The following is a 25585-nucleotide window of genomic DNA, read 5'->3' as shown; positions in this document are numbered from 1 at the left end:
CCTGCATGGTGTTCCAAAGTAAATTATGGAAATCATATTACTCCTTTACAGAATCAGTTATTTAATTTCATATGATTCATTTGCATGCAGGATTTTTTAGAAATTGTTTTGAGGATTAGTTTCCCTTACTGGAAAAAAAAAAAAAAGTTAGAAGTTAGGGAAAGAACAGTCTAGTCTGGTTGCCTAGTTTGAGCAGTCGTAAACCTCTTCCAGGAATTACTTTACTGGAAGAACTAAGGCAGATTTGTTAGAACCAACATTAAAAACTTTGAAGAATGGCTGGTGTCTAGTAGGTACCAAATATCTAGACATGACTTATTTCTGGCTGAAAGCTTTGCCTAAGTAGATAGTAACATGTAAGATGCCTCACATCATGGGCACCCCCACTGACATTAGAGGAAGTTATAGAGTGTTGTGGTGATCAACACTATCCACAAGGTACTTTCCTAACTATTACTTTCTAAACAGTTTTCTTTTTATCATGATTATAGCACGATAATTAAATGAAGAACCTTGTTATGTTTTGAATTATTGACTATGTGATGTATTTGGCAAATGAATATGTAGAGCACACTCATGTCATAGCCGAGTGCTACCAAACTAGGCTCCCTAAACTGTCACTAACTTCCATCCATCCAGCATCTAGAAGATGGTTGTGGGCACTGCCCTTCAGAAAAGAATGCCTGCTTTCTTCTAAGAAAATCCTGTGTCACAGTTCACTATGTGCTTTCCAGGTCTCCTGTGCCTCAATAGCAAGCTAGTTGTATTTTGTCATGCAATGTCCTCAAAGAGCAATTCTGCGTATACTTTTGTCCTTTTGTCCTGTCTTGAAAATGTGCAGATAATAAATAGATTTTTCCACTTCCCCAAACCTTGTTGATGCCTTGTGAAGGCTGACCTAGAACAGAGGCTAGACAGAGTTAAAGAATAAAGGAGGTATTTATTAAAAGGTCTCAATGGATACACCTTGGGCAGTACAGGAGTCCAGCCAGGGCTACACCCAAAATGAACCAAAATGGTCACAAAATGGATGACTGGTCACAGGGTCTCTCACCTGTATAAGTTGTGGTCTATTAGCATATTGCAGTTAATTGTCCAATTACAGCTTTAGGTTATGAAGTCCCATCCTTCTTGTTTTTCTCTCTTCAGTCCACATTGTTTATGCTCTTGGGCCTGAAATTTGGGTCATTGTCCTTGGTCCCAAGCTAGGAAAGGAATTGTTTTGTCTAGCTACTCTGAAAAGAGAGCTTACCATCCTTTAATATGAAGCTCAGAAGTACACACTAAAGCAGTACAGAATTGGAAAAGTATAAAAGCTAAAACCTAAGGCATCATGTTTTATGGAGGAAATGAGTCTTTCCACATTATTTGGGCCTCCAGCTTTTTGTTGACATTTTGCTTCATGCATGAGTTTGGATGTAAGGCTCTGTGAGATGACTCTGCACTGTTGTGGGTTAGCTCTGAATCTCACATTCCATTCACCTAGGCCACCTGTAGCCTTCTGTCAGTTACAGAAGCTTTCTACCAGTGCAGAGCTTTTATGGGAACTTTTGTAAGGGCAAAATTCAAAGTTGGCTTCACAAGAAGGTCAAGATGTTTAACCACATTCACTAACACACTACTTAGCCCATATTTAGTCCTTTCTTATGTATAACAAGTGTATTATCTTTAATCATATTTATTGTTACTTGGTAACAAAGTTCATCTCATATTTATTCTACTTTTTAATTACTGTTCTTGCTCATTTGCTTTTCAAAGTCAGGGGCTCCATGGTACAAGTTCTGCTTGAGAAACACATGTGGTGTTCCCCAGGGATTGTATTCCATCACAGCACTCAAATTATTTGTTTTACATACTCCTAGCCTAAGTGTGAAGAAATTTGAATTGTTTCAAAGTGTAATATAATCAAATCATGGAGTTTATGCCTCAGGATAAGCAGATCCAGAACAGAGGGGAAAACAACAGTTACTTTGTTTTGCATCTATGTGGAATAGATGGTCTTCCCATTGTATGTCTCTTTTGTCACATCAGGCAGAATGAACTTGCCCATGGTGTTGCTTTCTAGAAGCAAAAGTCAGTTGGTTCATTGATTCCAGGACGTATGGTGAAATCACAGTGCTGATTTTTGGAGAGGATGGATTAAGGGTATGAAGTAAAAATGCCTGGAATTACCTAATTGGTCAATGACTGAAGTTGCTTTACTTTCCGGCAATTAGGTTACGCTGGAAAACAGGCACATGCTTCATATCACTGGATGTGCAGCTTAGCAACTCACCCCTGATTCAGAAGTTCAGAGCAACAGTAGTATAGAAGGGATGGAAATGTGTCACAACTTAGGGAACAGTCCTTGCAGGGTGCTACTGGCATAGTCGTCTTCCAAGTAGCCATTCCTTGGTGAAAGTAAAAAACTAGGGTATTGTTTTTCTCACATGGCATATGATACTATTTTTATGTGTCTAATAGGACGGTTTATTTCCAGGCTAGGATGGTGTGACAGTACTTCCTGCAAATCTGTGTTATCATCTTTCATTTACATGAACACAGCAGCTTTTGAATGCAAGTTTAATTTCTCAGTGGACTTTCAGCCACTGGTAGCCTCTTATTTTGTAGAGTTAAAGCATACTAACATCTCTGCTTCAGAAATGTTTTTCAAAAGGTAGGACTTAAAAGTTATGTGGAACTCCCACAGTCCTCATCTCTCTGGCTTCTGCTGCGGTACCCAGTGATGATCCTCAGCATGATTGTCCCTCTTTCTTTTATCTTGTCTTTCCAGCTCTTGCTGTGGTGAGAGCATGTCAGAGCCTGTGTGGAGTTTATGATGAGTGAGTCCGAGTTCTTTGCTTTTACAAAAACCTCTAAAATCCTCTTCTTTGTGGGTCTGTGCCAGTTACCATACATCCAGTTGTGGTTTTGGTGAAGGTGTCTATAGGCTCATTCATATCCAGCATCGCTTTGCCATTATGTGCTGTTGAGAGTCTGTGCCTTACAGTCAGTGTTTCTTTAGGGCTGGACGAAGGCAGCCTCTCTTCCAAAACTAATTGGGGCAAGTCTGGTTAAGTTTCCTAAGTTTTAGTCTTGGCTCCGTGGGAAGTTCTTAGACATTTACTCTGTAGATGTTCTAGTATTTGAACATAGTCACATGGTGATATCCTTTGCCATGAGGCACGTCTGGAGGTCTGTCACACCGGGTTCCCCTATAACATTTCAGTGTAGCTCAGATTAGATTTCTTTTTAATTGGAAAAACAAAACAGCAGCACCAAAAGCCTGTGCACTTGTTTCTGTTGCATGGTTGTGGAGATCGTGTTTGTACTGCTAATATCTCATATGATGAGATATTAGCTTTCCTAACTGATGGGTGTGGTTGTGCTGGCAAAGTACCTGAAGGAATGTCATTATCTTGTTGGAAATGACGTTGGCCATGCAGCAGGGGCCAGTCTCCTGTTACAGTCTGAGACAATCTGGTGCCCAGTGGAGCTGCAGTGCTGGTTCAGCCAGATGTGCCAGCTTCTGCTCGAGATGCAGACCAGACCCCCAGCTGCTGGTAGCTGCTGCCATCTCGCAGCACTTCGAGCGAGAGCAGAAATTCCAGCCCTCGCCGCCTCTCCCAAGCACAGCCCAGGCAGTTATTTTCTGCCTGCTACGAGTAACCTGCTGGTTAAGATGCAAGTAGTACTTTGAATTTCCTCATTTGAAATCTTGACCAATGGCTCTGTTAAGTGAGTAGAAATACTTGCAGCCATACGTTTTTAAAGTACATTGCTTAGATTCGTTCTTGTAGCGGGGGGGAAAAAAAAGCATCTAGTGTTTCCATACCTGCTGTAGGCCAACACTAAACTCTTATAAAATTCCAACCAAGATTACTTGTACATACATGGGAGATGTTTTGATGAATTTTTTAAAGCAGATAGAGGGGTTTGTATGGTGAGAAAATGTGTGAATCACCTTAACTCTTTAATTTTTAAAAATTCCCTGTAGATCAGCAGATTCCTGTGGGGGAGAAAGGGTCCTCTCTAGATTCAGTTTTATTGTCTGGCTATTTCAGCTGTCATAAATTAATTCTCAAGTTATCTTCTCTGCAAGATAGCTGTACAGTATAACGAATTAAGATTGAGCTCTTTTTTGAAATTTATAATCTTGTTGAAATGACAGAGAGCTCATGTGCCATACAAGGTCAGTTGCTATGTTATATATAACTTCTTGTTTTCATCTCCTACTGTTCTTGCAGGGAACTAAAAATGTTTTAGACAACAGATGTGGAACACTTAAAATATTTGGAATGTGTGGGAATATACTGAGGGACCACCTGTCCTGCAATGTGAAAGACAGAATTGGTTTGTGAGCATTATTGGTTACTCCTGCAGTGACCAAAAGGACTCATATTAAAAGTAAAGCAGAATGAAAACTATGGGGGACTAGGTTGGCTTTACTCAAGGAAACATGGGGAAGAAAGTTGAATCCACAAGTTAAATGCTTCTTAGTATTTAGCAATAATCCACATTTGAGTTTCCCTTAATAAGTGTAGCCTTGAGCAGTTACTCGTTCCTAGGAAGCTCATGGTTAAGAAGAAAAAAACCAGAATTTATCTGATTTAACCTAACATAAGGTATTTTATTTATTGTGTGACTACTTCCACTAGTCAGATCCTATCTGTTTAGTTACTAATTAACGATTGCAACTAGTAATGACTACATTAGCTATCCTTTGTGAAAACGACAAACCCCCACAAATTAATAATTTGTATTGTAGAAAATTAAGACTTTAATAATAATTGGATTGCTAAGGATGTTGAGCTGGTTTCTTCCTGGTGTCTATTTTTCTACACTTTTACTACTCATTGACTAAAGTAAACAAATGGTATTTCACAGATGAGGGAACAAAGGCACAGATAGGATCAGTATGTAGCATTTGCATTTCTTCATTTGGAGTTCTGGCATGTGAGCACCCACAGTTCTTTATTATCTTTTTCCTTCAATGATTTTTAAAAAGGAGGATATTAAAATTGAGATGATAGCCACTTTCCTGCCTCAGGGAAGGATTGTGAAGATAGTTAATGTTTATACCATATACCCCCTCTTTCCCTCCCTGCATCTGTAGGGTGAAACTGCCATTGCTCTGGTCCCCACTGCAGTGAAAAGGGAAGGTATCACTCAGTGCTTCTGCCCATGGGCAAGCTCTGGCTGGGAAACAGGCAGTGCTTAAGGCTCTGCTTTAAGCATAAAAATTATTCAGGAAATCAGAGAGAAATTCACAAACTGAGATTTATCCCTTCTTCTATGGACTTTGGAAACAGTGATGTCTGGTTACAGTTAATGGCTCAGGTTCCTCTTTAAGTTTTGGGTGTAGGTGTGAAGCTGTCCTTCAAAACTGAAATCTCTGTGTGATAGCACATATCCAGAGTTGGTGAATGAAACAGCTCTTGGTGCACTCTCTTGATAAGATTAATAGAAAAGTCAGGACACACATTAGCAGTGTTTCCCACAGCAGATGCAATTTTCCCTGCCCTCACATATAATGGTTTTCTTCTGTATTCTATGCAAACAAATTACAGATACTGTGAGAGCCACAACTTTAAATTTCTCAGCCTTTTTGCATGCAAAAATCAAGCATTAATTATGCATTTTTATGTTTAGAGTTCTTCATAGTTTGCTGGAGGGAGGTCTTTGTGATTAAAGGAAGCAGGTTTCATTGAGCCAGACTTGAGCTCTGGTCTGTCCTCTTTTTCACCTCTCCTTAGGACAAAGACCAACAGCTTGAGGGTGACCCCTTCAAGAAGTTTTTACCGAAAAGGAAGATGAGAAAGGCTGGACAGGCTCTTTCTAATGCTCTGTGCTGGAGCCAGGAAAAGGCAGCTGTTTCTAGCCCTTCTGATGTTTGGGTTTGGTTGGGGGGTTTTTTTGTTTGTTTTTGGGGTTTTTTTTTCCCTTTCCTGGTGGCTGGGATCTGGGCTTGCTGCCATATCTGTTTGTCTGTCTGTCTCATGTTGTTTTTCTCAGAGAGCTTCAGAGGCCAGTTGCCCATAGTCAGTTGCTGGGAACAGAGGTTGTTCCTTGTATCGTCTTAACTCTCCATGCCAGAATGTTCATGCTTGAATAGGAAACAGCGAGATCTGTCAAAATAGCCCTTTTCTTTAGGGCTCTGAGGCTGCATTCTCCATGGCCATCTGTTCCCTTTCACCCTTTTGGACAATGTTGCTATTTGAAACGAACCACTCTTTGCTCTCTCGCTTTCCCTTTGCCCTCCCCCTGCCCCCCCAAACCTGGGAAAAAAAAAATTGTTTCTGGCTCTGACTGGCCTCTGGAGGATTCAACCATTTTTTAGTCCAAGGATTAAAAGTGATATTTTGCAATTCTTTTATTTTTCACTGGCTTTAAAAAATGTAATACATCTCAGGAGAAAAGAGTCATTGCAGTCAAAAGATCATTTTGGATTTATACATTAGTCTCCACAGAGCACTTTGGTGTCTTGTCACTGCCTGATGCAGACTACCATGAAAATTTGGCACATCTTGGAATATTTTGCATTATAGCAGGAGCGGAAGGAACCTCCTATAGTTAAGGGTGTATAACTGTTTCCCTTCTAACCCTCTGTCATCAGTCAGAAACACTTATCAGGATGAAATTTTCCAGTCTTGGTTGTTGTCCAAAATTGAATTTATTTGCTTAATTCAGATAAAGTAAGTCATTCCTTTTTGAGAATGAGATTAGAAAAAAAAGCATATACCTCCTTTGCTTCAGGATGGGCGACTGTGTTGTGAAGAGAGGGACTGACTAGCTGGGAAACTCCTGGAAAGTCTGCATCATTTATAGAGTGAAGCCAGACCCCTGTAATTGTCAGTCATTTCAACATCCTGCGTGCTTTATACTGCCTTTGTGTGTGTGTGTGCCTAAGTACATAAATATCTATGTATTTTCAGCTTTGGAGATGAGTCAGTTCTGAACAGCGAGCCCTGTGGTGTCTGCATGTACTAAAATGTTTTGTCATACATCTTACAGTGAGAGGGAACACATTTTCTCTACATGTATATACTGGCTGTGCAAAAAAAAAAAAAAAAAAAAAAAAAAAAAAAAAGAAAGAAAAGTGAAAGTGTCCAATTAATTTATGTTCAGAAGCTACTCCAAGCTGGGTTTTGAAGAAGCTAGGTCTATATGTAAGGTTTGATCGGCCAGCCCAGAAGAGAAGAGGTTGCATCCTTGTGTCAGGAGCCACTCTGTGCTGAGAAATAGATACAGCCAGAGAAACCAATATTGGCAAGTGCAGACTTGTGGTTAAATGCCAGTTGAGAAATGCCACAGTCAACCGTGATGATACCCATTGGGAGAAATAATTGAATCCGTTGTTGTGTTTGAAAGGCAGAGTTGAAATTGCACGTAGCAGTTTTTTGCATTTAATGTTTTCTAACTTTCATGTTCTTAGTCACACAACCAAAACATTCTTCCAGTTCAGCTTTTGTGATTGATAGTATTAAGTGCTTGGCCAAATCTGAACTCCAGATGTGAACAGCTGTAATTTGCAAACAGTCATTTCAATCCCCCACATGTTTGGCTGACCTCTGTTTCCGTGTTGCAGGCTGAAGGAGGATTGCTTCCTTCTGGAATTTCAGTTTTGATAACTCTGGCTCATGATACAAGCTTTACAGCTCTAAGATTGTTGTTTTTATTTACACCTAAAGGGAATTCTTGCAACTGTAATGTATGGGACCAGTGTGAAGAATGCTGAAGGCTAAATTTTCAAAGAAATTCTGATGGTCATCATGCAAAGTAAAGCAGTTTGCTCAGTTTGAAGTGCAATCTTAATCTGAAGTACTATTTAACACTGCTTTTTAAACATAATCCTTGTGGTTATTAGCCCCACTGTGGAGTTGTAATTATTGCATGTTTCACCTCACTGTATAAAGAAGTTGTCACTAAATTTGAAAATTATTTGGAGAAATACTACTAAAATACTCCTGTGCTCAGGAGTAAAAAGGATGTATAACTTTATTCACTAGTTCAAAGCCATGTTACTAGGCTGTGATCAGAAATTGTTATTCCTTTAGACATTTTATGCTGAGTATATTGAGGAAATCCATCCCAGTGTAGGCTGTTAGCACTAGTGTTAATTGAGCAAACTCAGGTGCTGGCAGTGACCTGACTGTAGCAGTACAATGCTCCCTGTGGCTTCTTAGCAGAATATATTTACCAAGGAAGAAGTCAGTGCTATTGAAAACTAGCCTGCATACACCTACTGTCCTTTTCCATCTGCCGTGTGGGCACACAGCATCAGCCCGCTCCTTGGGAGATGGGCAGCTGTGTCAGAAATTCCCTGGGTAAATTAGTGCTAATTGGTGCTTTTATTGGCCACTTCGCTGGAGAACTCATTGTGCAACAGAAACTGGACTCTCTCTCCCTCCTACCCCCATTGCCCTGCTGCTCTGTGACTGAATTTAAGGTTCATTTGCAGACTGGAGTGCTGCTGCTTTTGCGTGCACTGTGACAACTTCCTGGGTATGAGAGCTAAATTGCCATGACACTGTTTCTTTACCCAGACATATTTTATGGAAAAAAAATGTTGACTGTGGGAATAATCTGCCTCTCAGACCGAAGCATCTTAGCAGGACCATATTGCTGTGAACTGCATTCTGAAACTCACTGCAGTTTCAGAGCTCTGTCTCACTTTCCTCCTCCAGCTGTATTAACTTTTGTTCTGCCTTTCTGGGATTCAGCCAGTTAGGCTTCCAGGCTTCAGGCTGTTATGGAGGGGTGAGTGTGACAGCAGGCTTATTCAATTCTAGTCTGGAAAGTTCAGAAGTGACGAATCCAGATGATGGGTAAACATAGCAGAGAGTGATGAAGTTTAGCAGCTGAGATGAACCATCCTGGGAAAATCAGATATGATAATGCCATGGCTCTGTAGGTCAGAGGGCTGAGGCTTGCAGCATGCAAGGCTTCAGTTGCTCTGACAGTGGGATTCTAAATCTCATTTCTTTATTCAAACCTTAAGGGACCTACATACATGTAATTCTAGCATTCTGCCCCCTCCCTCTTACATACCTTCTGATTAATATCATGATCTGTTTCATTCCCTGAGGGAACTTAAGCAAAAAAATTACAGCAGTAACTTGTAGCATGATTGGTGAGGTGATAATTAAAAGCATTTTCTGGATCACAGGGCCCTAGCATTGCCAGATGCCATGAATGGGCAAGCTTTGTTTTTCAGCCTATGTATCCTTTATATGTACAAGCATATGAAATGCTACATCTGGATTGTTTGGGTTTTGCTTTTTTTTCCTCCCTTAGCTCAATGGTTTGTGATTTTATTGTCTAATCTTGGAGAGACAGGAAGAAGTGACTGCATAGGAGAGGTTCAAAAGAAGAAGCTGCTTTAAGTTTTAATGACAAGCAATGTGGGAAAGAGCTCTGGATACTGAGAGGGTGGTGTAAATTAGTATAATTTTAGATTTTAGAAAAGGAAGAAATTTCTCAAAGACTGCTGTTAGGGGAAGGAGGTTTACCTGAGGGGTAAAACATTTATCCTTGGATACAGAAGGGAATTGACTTAACTGCTTTCTACTTGTGCCTCACCATCCCTCCCACCAAATCACTGCTTGTTCTGTCATTTGCAGTAGCACTGCAGCAATGCTAGAGAGCTGGAAACTCACCACTTTGTGGTGTGGTGTCAGGCAACAGAGGCAGAACATTTTCACCAGTAAAAAGAAAGATCTGTTCCCAAGGCTCTTAGCTCCACAATTGCCTGATTTGGGCCCTGTTTCAGGTGCTGTAAACCACCAGCTGTCTTCCCACCTCCACAGATCTCCTGAGACCTGATTGTTTTGGTCATGGCTGGTGATTGTCTGGCAAGAAATCAGACCAGCTGGATTTTTTCATTTCTTAATGTCAGTTCCTTTTTTAGGTCATCAGGCAGGAGTCTCAGTGCTAGCATGTGTGTGTCTCTTTCTCAACTCAGAAGAGAATTGACGTGAGCTCTCCAATGAGTTCAATGAGGGAATGAGATCTGGTGTAAACCACACTGGTAACAGTGGGCATGCTGGGATTAAAAGTACACCACCATCTCTCCAGTTTTCTGGTGGACCCTTCCTAAATTTTGAGCTGCATAAAGGTTGCTGCTGATTTTTTGGGGGTAGAATAAAGGTTAACATTACTTATTTGAAAAAGCTTCAAATATTTCATGAGGAATACTCAAAGTCCTTATTTATACACAGTTTTTCTGGCCTCTCACATATTTTGGTGCATTTTCTCTCATCCCTTAGGGAAGATTCTTTGTAAGTGGGAAATAATCATTAGCAGCTGAGAAATTTGTAATCTGCAATTCTCATGAAAAAAAGATCCTTAGGTCAGGAGCTATCTTTTTGTTCTCTATTTGTCTAGTGGTTTGCATCTTGAAGATGAGAGCTCTAGGAGTTGTTGCAATGGAAATAATGAATGACCTGGGGAAAAAAAACAGCAAAAAGGACCTTAATCTTGATCTAATATCAGATTAATCATGTAAAAAATCACCCAGAGTGTGGACACATAAAGACATAAATATGTAAACAAAGAAGTGTGAAGACTCACCTGTTTGGAGCACATGAGATAAATGAACTCTGTTCTCCAAAATGAGAAGTGAGCTCATTCCCTTTCTATTGCATTCACTGCTGGCTCCATCAGAACTTTGCACCTGGAGTCTATAACTGGCAGCTTTTGGTCTCATGATGATGATGGCTGAATCAAACAGCCTGTTTAGTGTAATCTCAAATCAGCACATAAGACATTTGGGGTTTTTTTAAACTGGGGATTATAGGGGGTTACACTTAATTGCTTTGTTTGTTAAGTATATTTTGATGACTTTGCTTTGAAAAAAAAGGAAAACTAATTTACGTGTCATTGATTGCTGAACAACTCCAACTTCCTGATAAAATATTTCTACTTAATTGAAATTTGAAGTAATATGGAATAATCTGGGGGAGGGTGTAGTTTGTAAAGATTTAGAACTAGGAGGTTTTAGAAGTAAAACTGCCAGATTCCCTCTCATAATAAAAGGGAGAGCATAAGCATTTTAAAAGTTAGTATTTTCCCATGGCTAGTCTTGTGGCCAAGCTTGATTTCTTACAGCAGCAACTGTTTTTTCCTGCCATGTGTCCTAAATAATAAAAGACTGTATGAAGTCAATAGTGTGCTTTGAGCCATACCTTAACTGAGCAGTGCAGAGACGGTCACCACTGTAGGGTAAGAGAATCAGAATTGCCTTTTGACTTAAGAAAAAGCTGTGGAGAAGGGCTGAAAAGGGCAGAAGCCAGCAGTGGGAGTTTGAAGAGCACTGTGGTTAGTTACCTCACAGATGAGTTTGTCCTGTGGGTTGTGTTTTATTGTGTGATGGGTTTTTCCACCATTGCATGTTTTTATACTTGTACTTTCTGAATAGGTGACAAAGGAAAAAAATAGATTAGGGGTTGAAGGGGATTTTTTCTTCTTTTTCTTCTGGTCTCATTGTTAGAGATCTGCACCAGAAATACAGACTAAATGCAATGCAGGTGAAAAGTAGTGGTCTTTGAGCTCTGCCAGTGAACCGGAAAGCTGCACAGCCTGAGTGAGAGGCAAAGTACTTTCATTCTTATTGCATGGTGTGCTGTTTTTGTTGAGCTCAGTGGTTTAATTCTTTATAAATATTTTCTTTGTACTTTCAGAGAGATTTTTTTCCTTCTTTTTGATAGGCCAAGCTTTAATAAAGATGGCATGATGTGAAGATTTGAAAGATTTGGGAACTTGTTGCTTCACTGTTTTGTTATTTCACTGTCATTTAATTCATCAATCCATTTTTAACATTTGATGAGAAAATATTTTTAAATTACCAATTGATAGACATTGCAAAGGGCCCAGTTGGGGATGAACCTGCCAGACAGTGATACGTCCATATGGGAAGAAAAAAAATCAATATTTGAGAATGTGGGCAAGGTGGAACTAATTGTTCTGTGCAGTTGTACCAACAAGGAACATGTTGGGGTTTTTAAATCAAGACTATGGTCACATTCTGCCTGCACAGACTTCTTGCATTAAAAAACGGCTGGTTTAGGACATTTTTTTCATTTGGTTCAAGATACTGGTCTAGTTATCCAAAATTTCCTTGGATAAGAAACCAATGGAACTGAAGTGTCTTTATTACTAAATCACCTTCCAACATACTTGCAAGAACTGGGACTTGGTTACATGAGGATTTAGTCTCTAAAATGTACCACCTTATATGCAGGGGACAAGAAGGTCTTTGAGACCAGCTCTGTATTTGCAATGCTCTGGTTTGGCATAATAGAATAATCCCAGAAGCACTGTTGATCTGAATAGATTTAATCCTGCTGTTCCCTCCAGTGAAAAATGGAAGGTGAAATAAAGCCACTTTCCCCATCCTGCCTATATGTGTCATTTCTCTCAGTGACAGGGAAGTTACTTACAGAAAGTTTGTTTTGATTGCATTGATATGCAGAAACAAAATGAATCTCATTCTCAGGTATAAGTAGGGCCAAGTGTTGTGGCCCAGTTCTACTGCCAGCTCCTTCCTGGGCACTGGAGCTCAGTGCGAGCTGCTTTTGCTTGGAAGCAGCACTGTGGGCCACAGTTGAAGAATCACCCTTTCTTCTTTGTTTTTCCCCTGGTTGTGGAGAGGCATTTACTTTGCATTTGACTCAGACCACAAGCAGCTTTATTTTCACTTGTGACAGCTGTTCAGTGAGAGTGAAGCAGCCAGCTCCTCCTCTGTGTTTGCAGTCCAGAACAGATACGGTGTCTGCTGGTGTCTCTGCCAGTGCTCTGAAAAGGTCACTTTCACAGGAGACAGTGGAACAGGCATCTCATACAGTCCTTGGCCTGTCTGCTTTGATGATTAGTTTCTTTCTATTTTGTGTGTGTGTGAGGAAGGAGGGAGTGTTTACAGGAATTGAAGTCACCCATTTTACTAGATCTGGACCTGATACAGAAAGCAGGGAGTTGTTCAGACATCTTCCTCCAGCCCTCTAACATTCACCTTCACCTCCCCATGCCAGGATCCCACCTCTGTGCTTTGGGAGTAAACTCCCTTACTGCATGCATATACTGAGATGTCACCTTTCTCTCATCTGTATGTCAGGTCTGTTTTCTTACTTTCCCTAATCCCTGCACTCCCTGTATCACCTGTGTCCTGAACAGAAACCATGATGCCAGCAGTGACTGGGGTAAAACCTGGCTTTAAGCCCACTGGAGACACTGGAACTGCTGCCCATCAGCTGACTGCACATTGTAGGTGCTGTGGAAGCACCTACCCCACAGCACGGGTAAGCACTCCATACCACTCTGCCGTGGTTCATCTTGGAGAGTTTGGGGACCTCTGAGCAGAGAGCACAGTCTTGTAAGCCTGTTTTCTTCTTGGGCCAGTGTTGGTGTGATACTCCCATCTCTAAGCATGAAAACATCAGGGTTTGGAAGCACAAGGCAATGCCATGCTGGAAAGAAAAAAAAAAAAACACTCTCTCTGAACAGTGTTATTTATCCACTTCCTTTGTCCAGTTCATTAATGTCTAAGTAGTGGTTGAAATAACAGAAAAGATAAGTCCAAGGTTTTTTTAAGGCCATGTTTCAACATAAATCTGTTTTCTTAACATATCCTCTTTCCTTCCTCTGAGACATTTACTATCTTTTTGTGTTTAGGGCAAGAAGAAGGAATGCAGCACATGTTGTCACTGCCCTTGAACTTCTTTGCAAAGCTGGTGCTGCTTCCTCCTGTTTGCTTCACTTCTTTTTGTACCTCTATATCTGCCTAATGCATCAGTTTGCAGGAGGATCCCTTATAAAATGAAAACTTTTCCAGTGAGGCATTCCCTTTCACCTTGCAAAAAGTCTTTGCTGTAAATTTGCTCCAGGTTTGCTAACTGCTTTGCACCAAAGTCATAAATTTTAATAACTTTACAGAAGAGGATTTGCCCCCTTCAGATAGGGGCTGACACTGTTTGGTACAATGTGCTTTCTCCTGTATAAGAAAATAACATAAATTACAGCAATTAGCTTGTCCTGCCACAAGCCTTACACACTTCTGTTCACTTAGGGACAGGTTTTAGGCCTGAAGGAATGCAGAATTAGGAATTGCTGAGGAGTGATATCTCCGTAGGGTAATAGCAGCAGGTTCCAGACATTTAACCATTTGAGTGCCTGGCTCAGGATTGCAACAGCAATATGGTACTCCTTCTGTTACATAATAGCAGATAAATTATTTGAGGGAAATTTGGTGTGAATTTTGTGACTGTTTTATGCCAACATTAGCTACTTTTGGAATGTATGGGCCCTTTGTAGTGAGGAGCCCACTAGCAGGGGTATGTGAATTGCTACTTGGTGGTGTGGAATGGTGGCTGCCAGCTCTAAACAGGGGTACAGTTACATCAGCAACATCTCCTTAATTCTTGGCACTTATCGTTGATGTCAGAGGCTGAGATAGAGAATTCACACTACAGTTGTATAAAAACATCAGAAAGGTAGGAAATTAATGCAACAGTGCCATCTCTTAAGTGCTATTTGTAATTACCTAGCTTAGGGAATAATCTGAGATGTCTGATGAAGTTTTAATGCTGAACCCTTCTCTGTGCCACAGTCCTGATGAAGTTTCTATCATGTTTATCTTCAGGATCTTCTGTGAGTGGGAAGAGGGATTCTGCTTATGTGACAGCAGCCCTTGGCAACACGTGGAGTCACAGCATCAACACCAGGCTCATACTACAATACCATGACTTGCCAACAAGACAGGTGAGAACTTAACAGCAGAGAGAATTTAAATAAAGCTACACCAGCAGTGCTTCGTCAGATGGGCTGTGTCCTTCAGCCTCTCTGGTTATGCTACAGGTTTTGAGAACTTGGTAGCTGAGAGCCCAGTTGTTTATTTGGGGTGGAGGTGGTCAGTGTCCTTTGTTTGTAAGGGATGACCATCACTCCAGTGCCTCCATGTATTAGGATGGGCCTTTCTGAGTCACAGTTGGTACAGGTGTACAAGTTTCTTGAGCCTTTAATGCATTCTACATCATGGAGATGAAAGGTAATCCTTAAAGTACTTTGTTGCATAGGAATTTTAGGACAGGAGAAACTTAGTCTTTTCACTGCCATGATTGTGTTGCTGTCATGCTGCCCACTCTTTGTGCCCAATTTCAGCTGTGACTGTTAGGACAGGGAGCATTCTGCTTTCTGTGACTGCTGTTTGTGAGTAGAAGTTTGCTGCCTGCACCGGCAAGCTTAACTTTGAGCAGTAGGTATCGTACCAATTTCCCAGAAGTATGCCTGCAAGTACGAGAATAGTCACCCTTTTCACTGAGACTTTATGCTTTTAAGTGAAACATAGTAGCATCTTTGATTGCAATCTTCACCTCTTAATTTAAAAAATGGAAAAACTGGGAGGCAAGACATTTGGGGTATGATTGAGGGAACTATTTTTTTTTTGTTTTTAAAAACATAATAATGCATGATTTCATCTGTCCCTTGGGATATCTGTGGTTATAATCTCTTTTGGCTTTGTCTGTTCTGTTTTTGCATTGATGTAACTCTTTCCAAAGGCTGTGACCCTCAGTCTTAATGTTATTGATTTCCTGCCAGTTAAAATAGAGAGCTGTCAGAAAAATTGCTACGTGATATTTGTACCATCTTACTCCTATACCATTACTACACATGTGCGTCCAGGTTGGTGCTCCTGGGTTTACTGTCACAACACAAAGTTTCTCACTTTTAAATTGCAGTCTTTAGCACCAGAGGAGAGGAAGCCATCTGGTTTTTTTAGAGAATTATTTATTAGAAGTAAAATTTTAATGATAGCACTCCTGTTTCTTCAGTAGTTGTGGACTACTTCGAAGCAGTAGTAGTCTGGACTTTGAAGTAGAAGGTTAAGTGTGTCAATTGCAGGTAGAAAAGGCACCTTCTGTACTCACTTCTAAAGGCTATGCATAGAAATATAGTCTTACTGATGCTGGTCTTAGACATTTTATTATGTACTGCTTCATATTCTGGTTTGTAATGAGTTCTCTTTTTTTATAGAAATACTAAGTTTGCAAAATGCAAAGCTGTTCATAAATTTCCTGGATTGCTTCAGAGTTACATGAGAGGTGGAGTTGGCAGAGGGTAAAGGGCAGAAACTGGGCTCTGTGCTACTTCATGATGCACAAAGTCAGCTAAAACAGATTAAGAACATTGCTCTGGTAGTGGAAAAAAGGAGACAGCTTTCCTAAGGAAAATTCACATATTACATGTAGTTTTTTCTGATTTTTTTTCTGAGAAAGAATAGATCACAAATGTATGAAAAGTTGTGTTCAAGCCTTTGAAATTACGGTCTGCTTCATAGAGTTTTCCTCTCTTCCTTATTGGATTTATCAGGTGCACCACTTTGCTTACAAGTGAAGCTATGTGCTCATTCTGTTTTAATTAAGCAAAGAAACTAAAGCTACAGTGAAAAAAAAAAAACCAACCCTAAAGTAAATGTTAGTACATATTATTGAAACCAAAGTAATTTGAAACAGAAATGTGATATAAATAGTGATGTGCCTGTGAAGTCCATGACTGAAATGGGATATGTCCATGATGTCCTGTAGGTATTTTCCTGTTGCTGAAATTTGTGTCCTTTTTCAGATAAATTCTTGTTTCTTAAACTCATAGAAATGTTTCAGCTAGACATGCCGTTTCCAGTTAGAGGAAGGCATCTGGAGTTACCCTACCTATCACAGCACTGTATTGATCAAATTACTATCATTTTACACACATATGCTCCTTTATATTTGCTTCAGACCCACTTTCAGAAATGAGCTGTGAATAAAGGTGCCTCAGTTCTTGAGATGCCATTTCAGTCATCGTAAAGTGGTTTTGCCAGGAGGTATTAGATATCAGCGCTTTGAAAGCCAGCACTTTTTAAAGAAGCTTAAGAGGAAGATTCAAAAATTACCAAGTCAGTAATCACATTTACAGATTGTCATACTAAAAAAAAACCCCACAAAAAAACCCAACAACCAAAAAAAAAAAAAAAAAAAAAAAACCAAAAAAAAAAAAAAAACAACCAAAAACTTGTGATTATCTGTAGTCTTGGTTTTAAAGTGAAATTTTGCCCCAGGGAATTACTGAAAGCACACAGTTGGTCTGGGGATTAGGGTGAAAACCTAATGATTAGTTTCAAAACCAAGTTTTTACTCCTTTTCTACATTTTTAACCTTACAGAATCAATACTGTATAAGGAATGAGCTTGCCATAGAAAGATAGAAACCATAGAATCATAGAAACTTCACATAGTTGGTGATTACCCATCTCTAATTTGTCAAGGTCTCTCTGCAGAACCTCCATGCCTCTGAGGGAGTCAACAGCTCCTCACAATGTAGTGCCATTGGCAAACTTACGTAGTATTCCTTTGAGCCCTGCATTCCGGTCATTAATGAAGATGCTGAAGAACACAGGGCTGAGGATGGAGCTTTGCAGAACCCCTCTAGTGACAGGTCCCCACTCTGATGTCACTCTGCTCACTACATCCCTGTGTGCCTGACCTGTGAGCCAGTTGCTCACCCAATGCATGATGTATTTATCCATCTGTGGCCTGGACAATTTGTCCGAAAGGATACTGAAAGCCTTGCAGAAATCCAAGAAATTTACATCTGCTGGCTTTCCTAGGTCTTTTAGGTGGGTTGCCCTGTTGTAGAAGGAAATCAGGTTCAACAAGCAGGACTTTCCCCTTATGGAGCCATGCTGGCTGTGATCAACAACTGCATTGTCTTCCAGGTGTTTTTCAGCACTTCCCAGAATAATCTTTTCCATGATTTTACTAGGCACTGAATTGAGACTGCCACGCCTGTAGTTTCTGAGTCCTCCTTGGCCTTCTTGAAAATCAGGATAATGTTGTCCAGCTTCCTGTCAGATGGGACCTCTCAGGATTCCCAAGACTGCTGAAAATCATTGAGACAGGCTTTGTGATGATGTCAGCTAGCTCCTCACATGAGTCCCATCAGGCCCCATAGATGGGACAATTCACAACTGATGAATTGTGAATTCATCACAATTTCAGGGTCAGCTGGGAATTGATCATTCTTGGAGTCATGGTCCTCTAGCTCAGGACTAGAGGGTCCCATGGCCCATCATCTATATTGAAGATGGAGGCAAAGAATGCATTTAAACACCTCTGCCTTGTCCACATCCTTGTTTGTAAGGTTGACAATCTGCATCCTGTAATGGGATGATGTTATTTCTATGCTGCCTTTTGCCATTAATATATTTGAAAAAAAAACTCTTTGTATTGTCCACCACAGTTCTGGTCTGCTTTATCTCCAATTGAGCTTTGACCACACAAATTTTCCCCCTACCATGGCCAATAGCATTTCTGTATTCTGCCCATGTCACCTGGCCTTGCTTCCACCAGACATACATGTCCCTTTTCCTTCCACAGTGGATACAATTTGTTTTTTCAAAAGGTAAAATTCATTCTTTAGTCAGTCACTTGATCTCCAGAATATTCTCTTTCTGGATCTACTTTCTCTCTTTCTTTCTGTGGAGGAGCTGGAGTGGTGGCAACAGATATAATGAGGGAAAGTCTCCGAGAGACTTTCCCTCATTATATCTGACTTCCAAGGTAGTAGACCCAACATGCCAATCCTCGCTGCAGAATGCCACCCATCAAGAGGAGAAGCACTGGGCCAAGGGTGATATCATTCAAAACACAGAGTGATACTCTGATGGTTCAGGAAGATTCAAGCAAGCTGTTTTCCAGAGCTGTGGTATCTCCTGGACAGCCCAGTGGGCTGCTAGATGCTTGTTCTTAGTCACGCAGTATTTGTTTCTGAGAAAACTCATGGACATAGTCCCTATTCCTGAAACCTTGGGGAATGCCAGGGCAGCAGGTGGCAGAGCAAGTATATAATAAACCTTAAGAAACTGAACATAGAATTCCTACACGTTTGGGATTTTTTTATATATTAAGTAAAACATTTATTTTGTTTGTCCAGTAGATATTTTCCAGCCAACTATCCCTTTTTCCACCCCACCCTTCCTATGTCTGGTGAACATTAATAAGACAGCAGCCAGTTCAGCAAAGTAATGAAATTTCTGGGATGTCCTGCCTGCCTGAAAATCAGTTAGGTTTGCTTTATTGCTAGGAGAGGAACAGCTTTCTGAACAAACAGATGAACTTTGCTCTTTTGTTTCCTTCTAGAAGCCAGGGTTCTGGTTTTTGTTTCCTCCAGGACAGAAGCAGCACCACTGGGGGAGGGCCAAAAGAGATTTCTAGTCTGCATTTAAATTCATTTATGTCACCAAAACCCACAAGCATGGACAACAGCAGGCAGGAGTCTTTTAGCTAGTGAGGTGAGACTGAGCTGTATAGTTTCAACAGCAGCACAGTGGCATAAGAACATGTGAGAACATGGGAAAAGTTAATTGTTTCACACAAATACCTTGTGAAGGGAATTATCTTTTTGGATACTGGTACTTCATTCTCCCTAAGCACTCTTTTAAGTAGCTAACCATGACATTTTCCTGAAATGCATACATAAACATGCACACTCTTTGAGTTTGGGCCAAAACCAACAGGCCTGCACTAGAAACTATCAGACTCCTCAGTTACCCCTATGTATATAATTATCCTTCTTTCCTGAACTGGACTCAGCAGGCTTTAAGGTTACTGTTTTTCATGTGTTCTCAGCTGTCTTTGATGGGGTTAAATACATTGCCATGCTATATTTAACGTTTTGTTCTTGTCCAGGAGGCAGGATCCTAGATTACATGAGACAGTGCCCAGATCTGGTATGGCAGCTTCTATGGGCCTGGTTTATTTTATAGTTTTCAAGGGATTTGTGAGACTTGTAGTATTGTGTTAATCTCTGTATCATGTTTTGAAATTCTCAGAGGAAAAATGCATGTAGAAGTGTTATAGCAAGCCAGTGCTTTCCTGTGGCATTTTCAAGAAAGAGTATTTAGAATCACAGAATCATGCACATTGGAACCTTTAAGAATATTAACCCAGCACTGTCAAGTCCATGACTATACCATGTCCCCAAGTGTCACATCTACATGTCTTTTAAATACCTTCAGGGATGGAAACTCCATCAATTCCCTGAGCAGCCTGTCCCCATGCTTGACAACCCTTTCTGTGAAGATATTTTTTCCTAATATCCAATCTAAACCTCCCTTGGCACAACCTGAGGCCATTTCCTCTTGTTCTGTTACGTGTTACCTGGGAGAAGAGACCGACCTCTACCCACCTACAACCTCCTTTCAGGGAGTTGTAGAGAGCAATCAGCTCTGCTCTGAATCTTCTTTTCTCCGGGCTGAACAAGTCTAGCTCCCTCAGACACTCCTCATCAGCTCCAGACCTTTCACCAGCCTTGTTGCCCTTCTCTGGATCTGCTCCTGCACCTCAGTCCTTCTTGTATGGAGGAGCCCAGAGCAGGACACAGGATTTGTGGTGTAGCCTCACCAGTGCTGAGTACAGGGGGACAATCACTGCCCCGGTTCCTGCTGGCCACACAGTTTCTGATAGAGGCCAGGATGCCGTTGGCCTTCTTGGCCACCTGGACTGCTGGATCATGGTCAGCTAGTTGTCGACCCGCGCCCCCAGCCACTCTTCCCCCAGCCTGTAGCATTGTCTGGGGGGGTTGTGATGCAAGTGCAGAACCCAGCACTTCACCTTACTGAATGCCATATAACTGACCCATCAATCCAAGCTGTCCAGGTCCCTCTGCACAGCATTCCTACCCTTCAATAGATCAGCATTGCTGCCCAACTTGCTGTTGCCTGCAAATTGACTGGTAGTTTACTTTATCCTCTCAGACAATTGATGATGATGTTAAATAGGTCTGGCCCTAATGCTGAGCCCTGGGGAGCACCACTGGTGGCTGGTCACCAAGTGGACATAGCACCCTGCACCACCACTCTCTGGGCCTGGCCACCCAGGCAGTGTTTCACCCAGCAACCAGTATACCCATCTGCACCATGGGAAGTCAATTTCTCCATGAGAATGCTGTGGAAAACAGTGTCAAAAGCTCTACTAAAGTCTAGGTAGTGACATCCACAGATATTACTTCATCCACTGAGCAGGTCACTTGTCATAGAAAGAGATCAGGTTGGTCAAGCAGGACCTGCCTTTCACAAACCCATGCTGTCTGGGCCTGTCCTCTGGTTGTCCTGCATGTGTTGTGTGATGGTGCTCAGGAAGGTCTGCTCCATGAGCTTCCCCAGCTCCAAGGTCAGGATGACAGGCCTGTAGTTCCCAGGTCCCCCTCTGGCCCTTGTAGATGGTGCCACGTTTGCCAGGTTCTCGTCACCAGGGACCTCCCCGGGTGACCAGGGCTGCAGGTGACTGATGGGCAGTGGCTCAGTGAGCTCTTCCAACAGTTCCCTCAGTACCCTCAGGTGGTTCCCCCTGGCCCTGCAGACCTGTGTGTGTCTAGGTGGCAAAGCACCTAGGTCATTGGGCATTTCCCCTTGGGTTATGGGGGCTTCATTCTGCTCCCCACCCATGTCTTCCAGTTCTGGGGTCTGATTATCTGGAGAACTGGTTTTAGGATTGAGATTTGGGCTGAAGCTTTTAAGATGTGCTAAGTGAGCTCTTGGGAAGGAATTTTCCTGGTAAAATGGTAAAGTGTGCAGGTAAAGTGTTTCAAATGCATAAGTGTATGGTGACTCATTCTGAATAAAACAAAACAGAACAAAACCCCCTTATCTCGTTCAGACTAATGCCAGACATAACTTTTGTTGTGTCCTTGGTTACAGACCAGCTGTTTCATCTTGCTCTGCTTACTATCATATGAATAAGCCCTGAATAAGCATTCCAAAATGACTGTGGTGAAGTAACCCTGGTACTTGCTGGATGGGGGAAGGGCTGGAAGAGAGCAAAGGGGAGTGAGGATTATGTTTTACGTTTATGAGATTTGCAATTATTTACCTTACATTTTTTTATCGTATTAGTAAAACTAGTAAAAAAGTTCTTCCAAAATGTACAGATATTTGGCTATAACTTCACCAGGAGATGGCTATTGGAAGTGTTGTAAAGTGTGTATCTGTTCTGAGCCATCTTCTTATATAATATGCTTATCATATGGAAAGTCAATTCTGTAAAAACACAGAGATATTTTTATAATTCTTTCTAGGGTAAAAATGATGGTGAGGAGTCATGCAAGGAAAAAATAAGAAATTTCACAGGAAAGTAGATTTTTTTCAGGTGAGATTAATTTTTTACAGTTGTCCATTATGTTTCTTTTGAAAAAATAGCCGTGAAAAGACTGCAGAAGCACATATTCAAATTCTGCAAACCCTTCCATGTAAATAAATGTTTTTTTCCTAGGATGCACAGTTTACTTCAGAGACTTTTGCCTTGCCTCAACTATTGATTGAATATTTTTAATCAGGACATGCTATTGTTATGGCTTGAAATTTCCATGCATGTTTACAAACCACATCCTTAAAAAGACATAAATAAGCTTATGGGGTTTTTCTGATCAAAGTGCTATCGACTGATAACCCTTATGACAGAAGTCTTTTGCTTATCCATAGATCATATACAAGCATAAGCAGCAATATAATCTTGAATAGCATGAGAACAGTATGAAACTGGACACAAGGCACAACTGTAGCATAAACAGATGGTTATCAACATAGCACAACACTGACTTAATCCAACAAAGGGCCAAATGAAAGGATGCCAGAAAAATAGCGACGGTTCATTAACAAGTGTTTGGAGCTCAGACATCACCAGGTGAACTTACTTGGCTGACCTGAGTGTTTGTTCATGTCTCTCTTTGCAGCAAGCCTCCTTTTTAATGAACTTTTGGGGGGTGGTCATACAATACGCCATCACCAGAGCCCTGTCTACATTAAGTGGGTCTGGATTCTGGATATATGGCCCTCTCCTGTTAACAGGACACTTTTAGAGAGAAATGTTTCCATCATTCTTGAACAAGAATTCACTTGCTCAGGTGCTTATAAACCACTAATCAATTAGTTATCTAGGATAACTAATTGTTAGAAATAGAAATGAATAGAAATGTTAGAAATAGAAATTAAAAGGCTCTATGTCAAATAGAAAAGACCAGAAGAAACCTTGAAATAGTTCATCTTGTTCTCTTCTCTGTTGTTTCTTTAATAACTACTGCAAGTTTTCTTAAGGAGGATGATTCTGCTGTCAGATAGACAAAATGTAGGAGCAGCTGTACAAGCTTCAAACTCACTCACCTGTAGTTCAAAGCATCCTAAACAGAGAAGCAGGGACATCTCTGAGGCACAGAGGCAAACTAGGCATTAAGTTACACTGAGGTCTTCCTGCTGAGGCTGGTGGCAGAGATGGGCTCTTTCTGGTAGGGATCTCTGGCTGACAGACCACCCACTCTCAGAAGAGCCTGCTCCTTGGTTGCTGCTAACCTACACAGTTGCAAGTTAACTTCTCTTATGTTATATTTTCAAATTGCTATGCAAAACCATTTGCAGACTGATCTCTGCAGTGCCCTTGCCAGGTGCTCATGACTGAGGAAACTGAATCATAACTGAGTGACTGAGCTTTTGCAGCTGGGAGCAGAGCTGGGATCTCTTCACTGCCATTGAGTGCCAATAAGCTTGATCTTGCTTAACATTTATTGCCTTTGTTTCAGGCACTTACAGGTCTTTGTATCTGCTAGTACTATATAGCAAAGGTACTCCTGCTTCCTGCTCCAGCCAGCTCAGTAGATTGACTCACCTGCTGATCTGACATTCAGTGTGGTCACTGAGTTCAGTCTTGAATCTCTCCTCAGCATGCCATAAACTTTTCTTCATAAGCAAAGGTTATTGAAACTGGGAGGGTGACTGCAGCTTTATGGCAGAACTTCTTCTCTAATTCCTTGTTTCCAGTTTCTGTTGATACCAGAGGTGATTTTTTCTAAGCCTCAGCTCTAGAAGTCACCTTGCATTCCTCTGTCTCTCCTCTTTGCAGACATCAAAACTATTCTAAACTGCAAGTACTCAATGAAGACAGTAGCTAGCACTTAAATTTTTAGATTATTAAAATGCTTGTCTGCCCTTTTATCTCCAGTAGTGGTTATTGCATTTCTAGTATTATCAATACCTTTTTTTTCCCCCTCTTTCAAACCCACCACAGAAAATGGAATTGTTACCTTGATGAGACCTACTTAGTCACAGAGATGCGGTTGTTTTAATTTGTACATATTTTTTCAGTCTGTAACTGAGGAAATGGTATTTTGCATTGGTCTAATTGATAATTGTGCACCTTCATGTTAATCAGATGGAAATTTTCAGAAATTTGGGCTATACCTCCTGGTTTTTGTTGGGAGCCACTTAAAGGTCAGGATGGGAGGAGACTGCTGTAACTAAATCTCTTCTGAATTCAAAAAAGAGCTTCTGTCTGTGATGCTATTAATCCAACACCCTTCACAACATTTACTTAACTTACAGTTAAGTAAAACAGCATAAAAATGGGAGAGGGAAATAACCAGATGGGACTTTTATGCTCTGGTCTGAATTGTCTGAAGAATGTTTTGTTTGTAAGATTAAGTTCCTTTGCACAGAGGAAATGAATGCAAATTCCCATTCTGTTTATACAGAATCACTTTCCTGATTTTGATTTGACTTCTGTGTGAGTTTTCCCCTCAAAACAGAGGAGAATTAACCTAGGGCAGATTCTCTCATCAATAACTGAAATATCATCACTCCTAAAGAGTGGCAATGACCAAAATTGTTTATCCTTAGAATGACGTGGCGAATTCCCTTGCCTCCTGTCTTCTACCAGGCTTTCCTTTTTCCTTTTTTTTTAAATTTCTTTTTTTTCTTTTTAAGTTTGAAAACAGAGGGAAGCAATGCCTAACTCAACTTTAAGTGTTAGTTATTCAGAAAAGTTCTGCTGAGTCTGTCTTGGAATATACTATACTTAAAGACATTCTTAATAATGAAAAATATCAGAAAATCATTGTGAGTGAACTGGACAATCTCAAGTAATGAAATTATAGTGGAATATAATATTTCTAATATAAATAATTTCCAAAATAATATTGGGCGTTACAAACAAGTTTCTGTTTTACTTAAGGAGCAGACAAGTTCAAAGTGAAGCTAATATACTGGAGTAGTTTACTTTATCACAGAAAGACTAATTCAACACTAATGTAACCATGAAAATCCAGTGGGCTATCCTAGAATATATCAGGCAAGGTGTTCTCAAATGAAAAGTGTTTGTATCCTTGTGGAAAGGCACTGGGGGCATCTCTGGAATACTGTATATGGCCTGAAAATGTTTGTTCAAGCTTCTTTCTGCTTTGTTCTCTATCTACTTTCTTCCCAGCCAAGGTCTGTGCTAGATAGAATATATTTATGGACATAGTAACAAGTCTGAGCTGTCACTGGTAAAAAAAGTAGACCTTAGGTAAAGTTTTAAAACCAGACAAACTCTGACATATTGTCTTCAGTGGGCAAAATGCATGGCATCTTGTGTGAAAAGGTAGGGATCAGACATGATTCTCATCTTCAGGCATTACAGCTTTTATGAGTCTCTAAACATACTAAGGGAGAATCATGTCAGGAGTTTGTATGTCTAGGATATAGTACTCTGAACTTGAATTTTTGCTTGTTTAATGAATCTAAAGTCACTGAACTGTTCTAGATTGACAGCACA

The 25585-nt window shown here is 40.7% G+C and overlaps 1 protein-coding gene across 4 annotated transcripts in view; it reads left to right on the top strand.

Annotated features, from left to right (window-relative positions):
• RAD51B (RAD51 paralog B) overlaps positions 1 to 25585 on the top strand; it is a 363400-nt gene that overhangs the window by 197049 nt on the left and 140766 nt on the right. For all 4 annotated transcript variants that reach the window (XM_041396628.1, XM_041396651.1, XM_041396635.1 and 1 more), the window contains exon 9: positions 14615 to 14733. In XM_041396628.1, the coding sequence (XP_041252562.1) occupies positions 14615 to 14733 (119 nt within the window). The remainder of the gene's footprint in view (positions 1 to 14614; positions 14734 to 25585) is intronic.

Source organism: Onychostruthus taczanowskii, unplaced genomic scaffold (genome assembly GCF_017590055.1).
Source record: "Onychostruthus taczanowskii isolate IOZ18803 unplaced genomic scaffold, ASM1759005v1 scaffold1, whole genome shotgun sequence".
Taxonomy (NCBI): domain Eukaryota; kingdom Metazoa; phylum Chordata; class Aves; order Passeriformes; family Passeridae; genus Onychostruthus; species Onychostruthus taczanowskii.
This window is presented reverse-complemented; position numbering and strand designations above follow the sequence as displayed.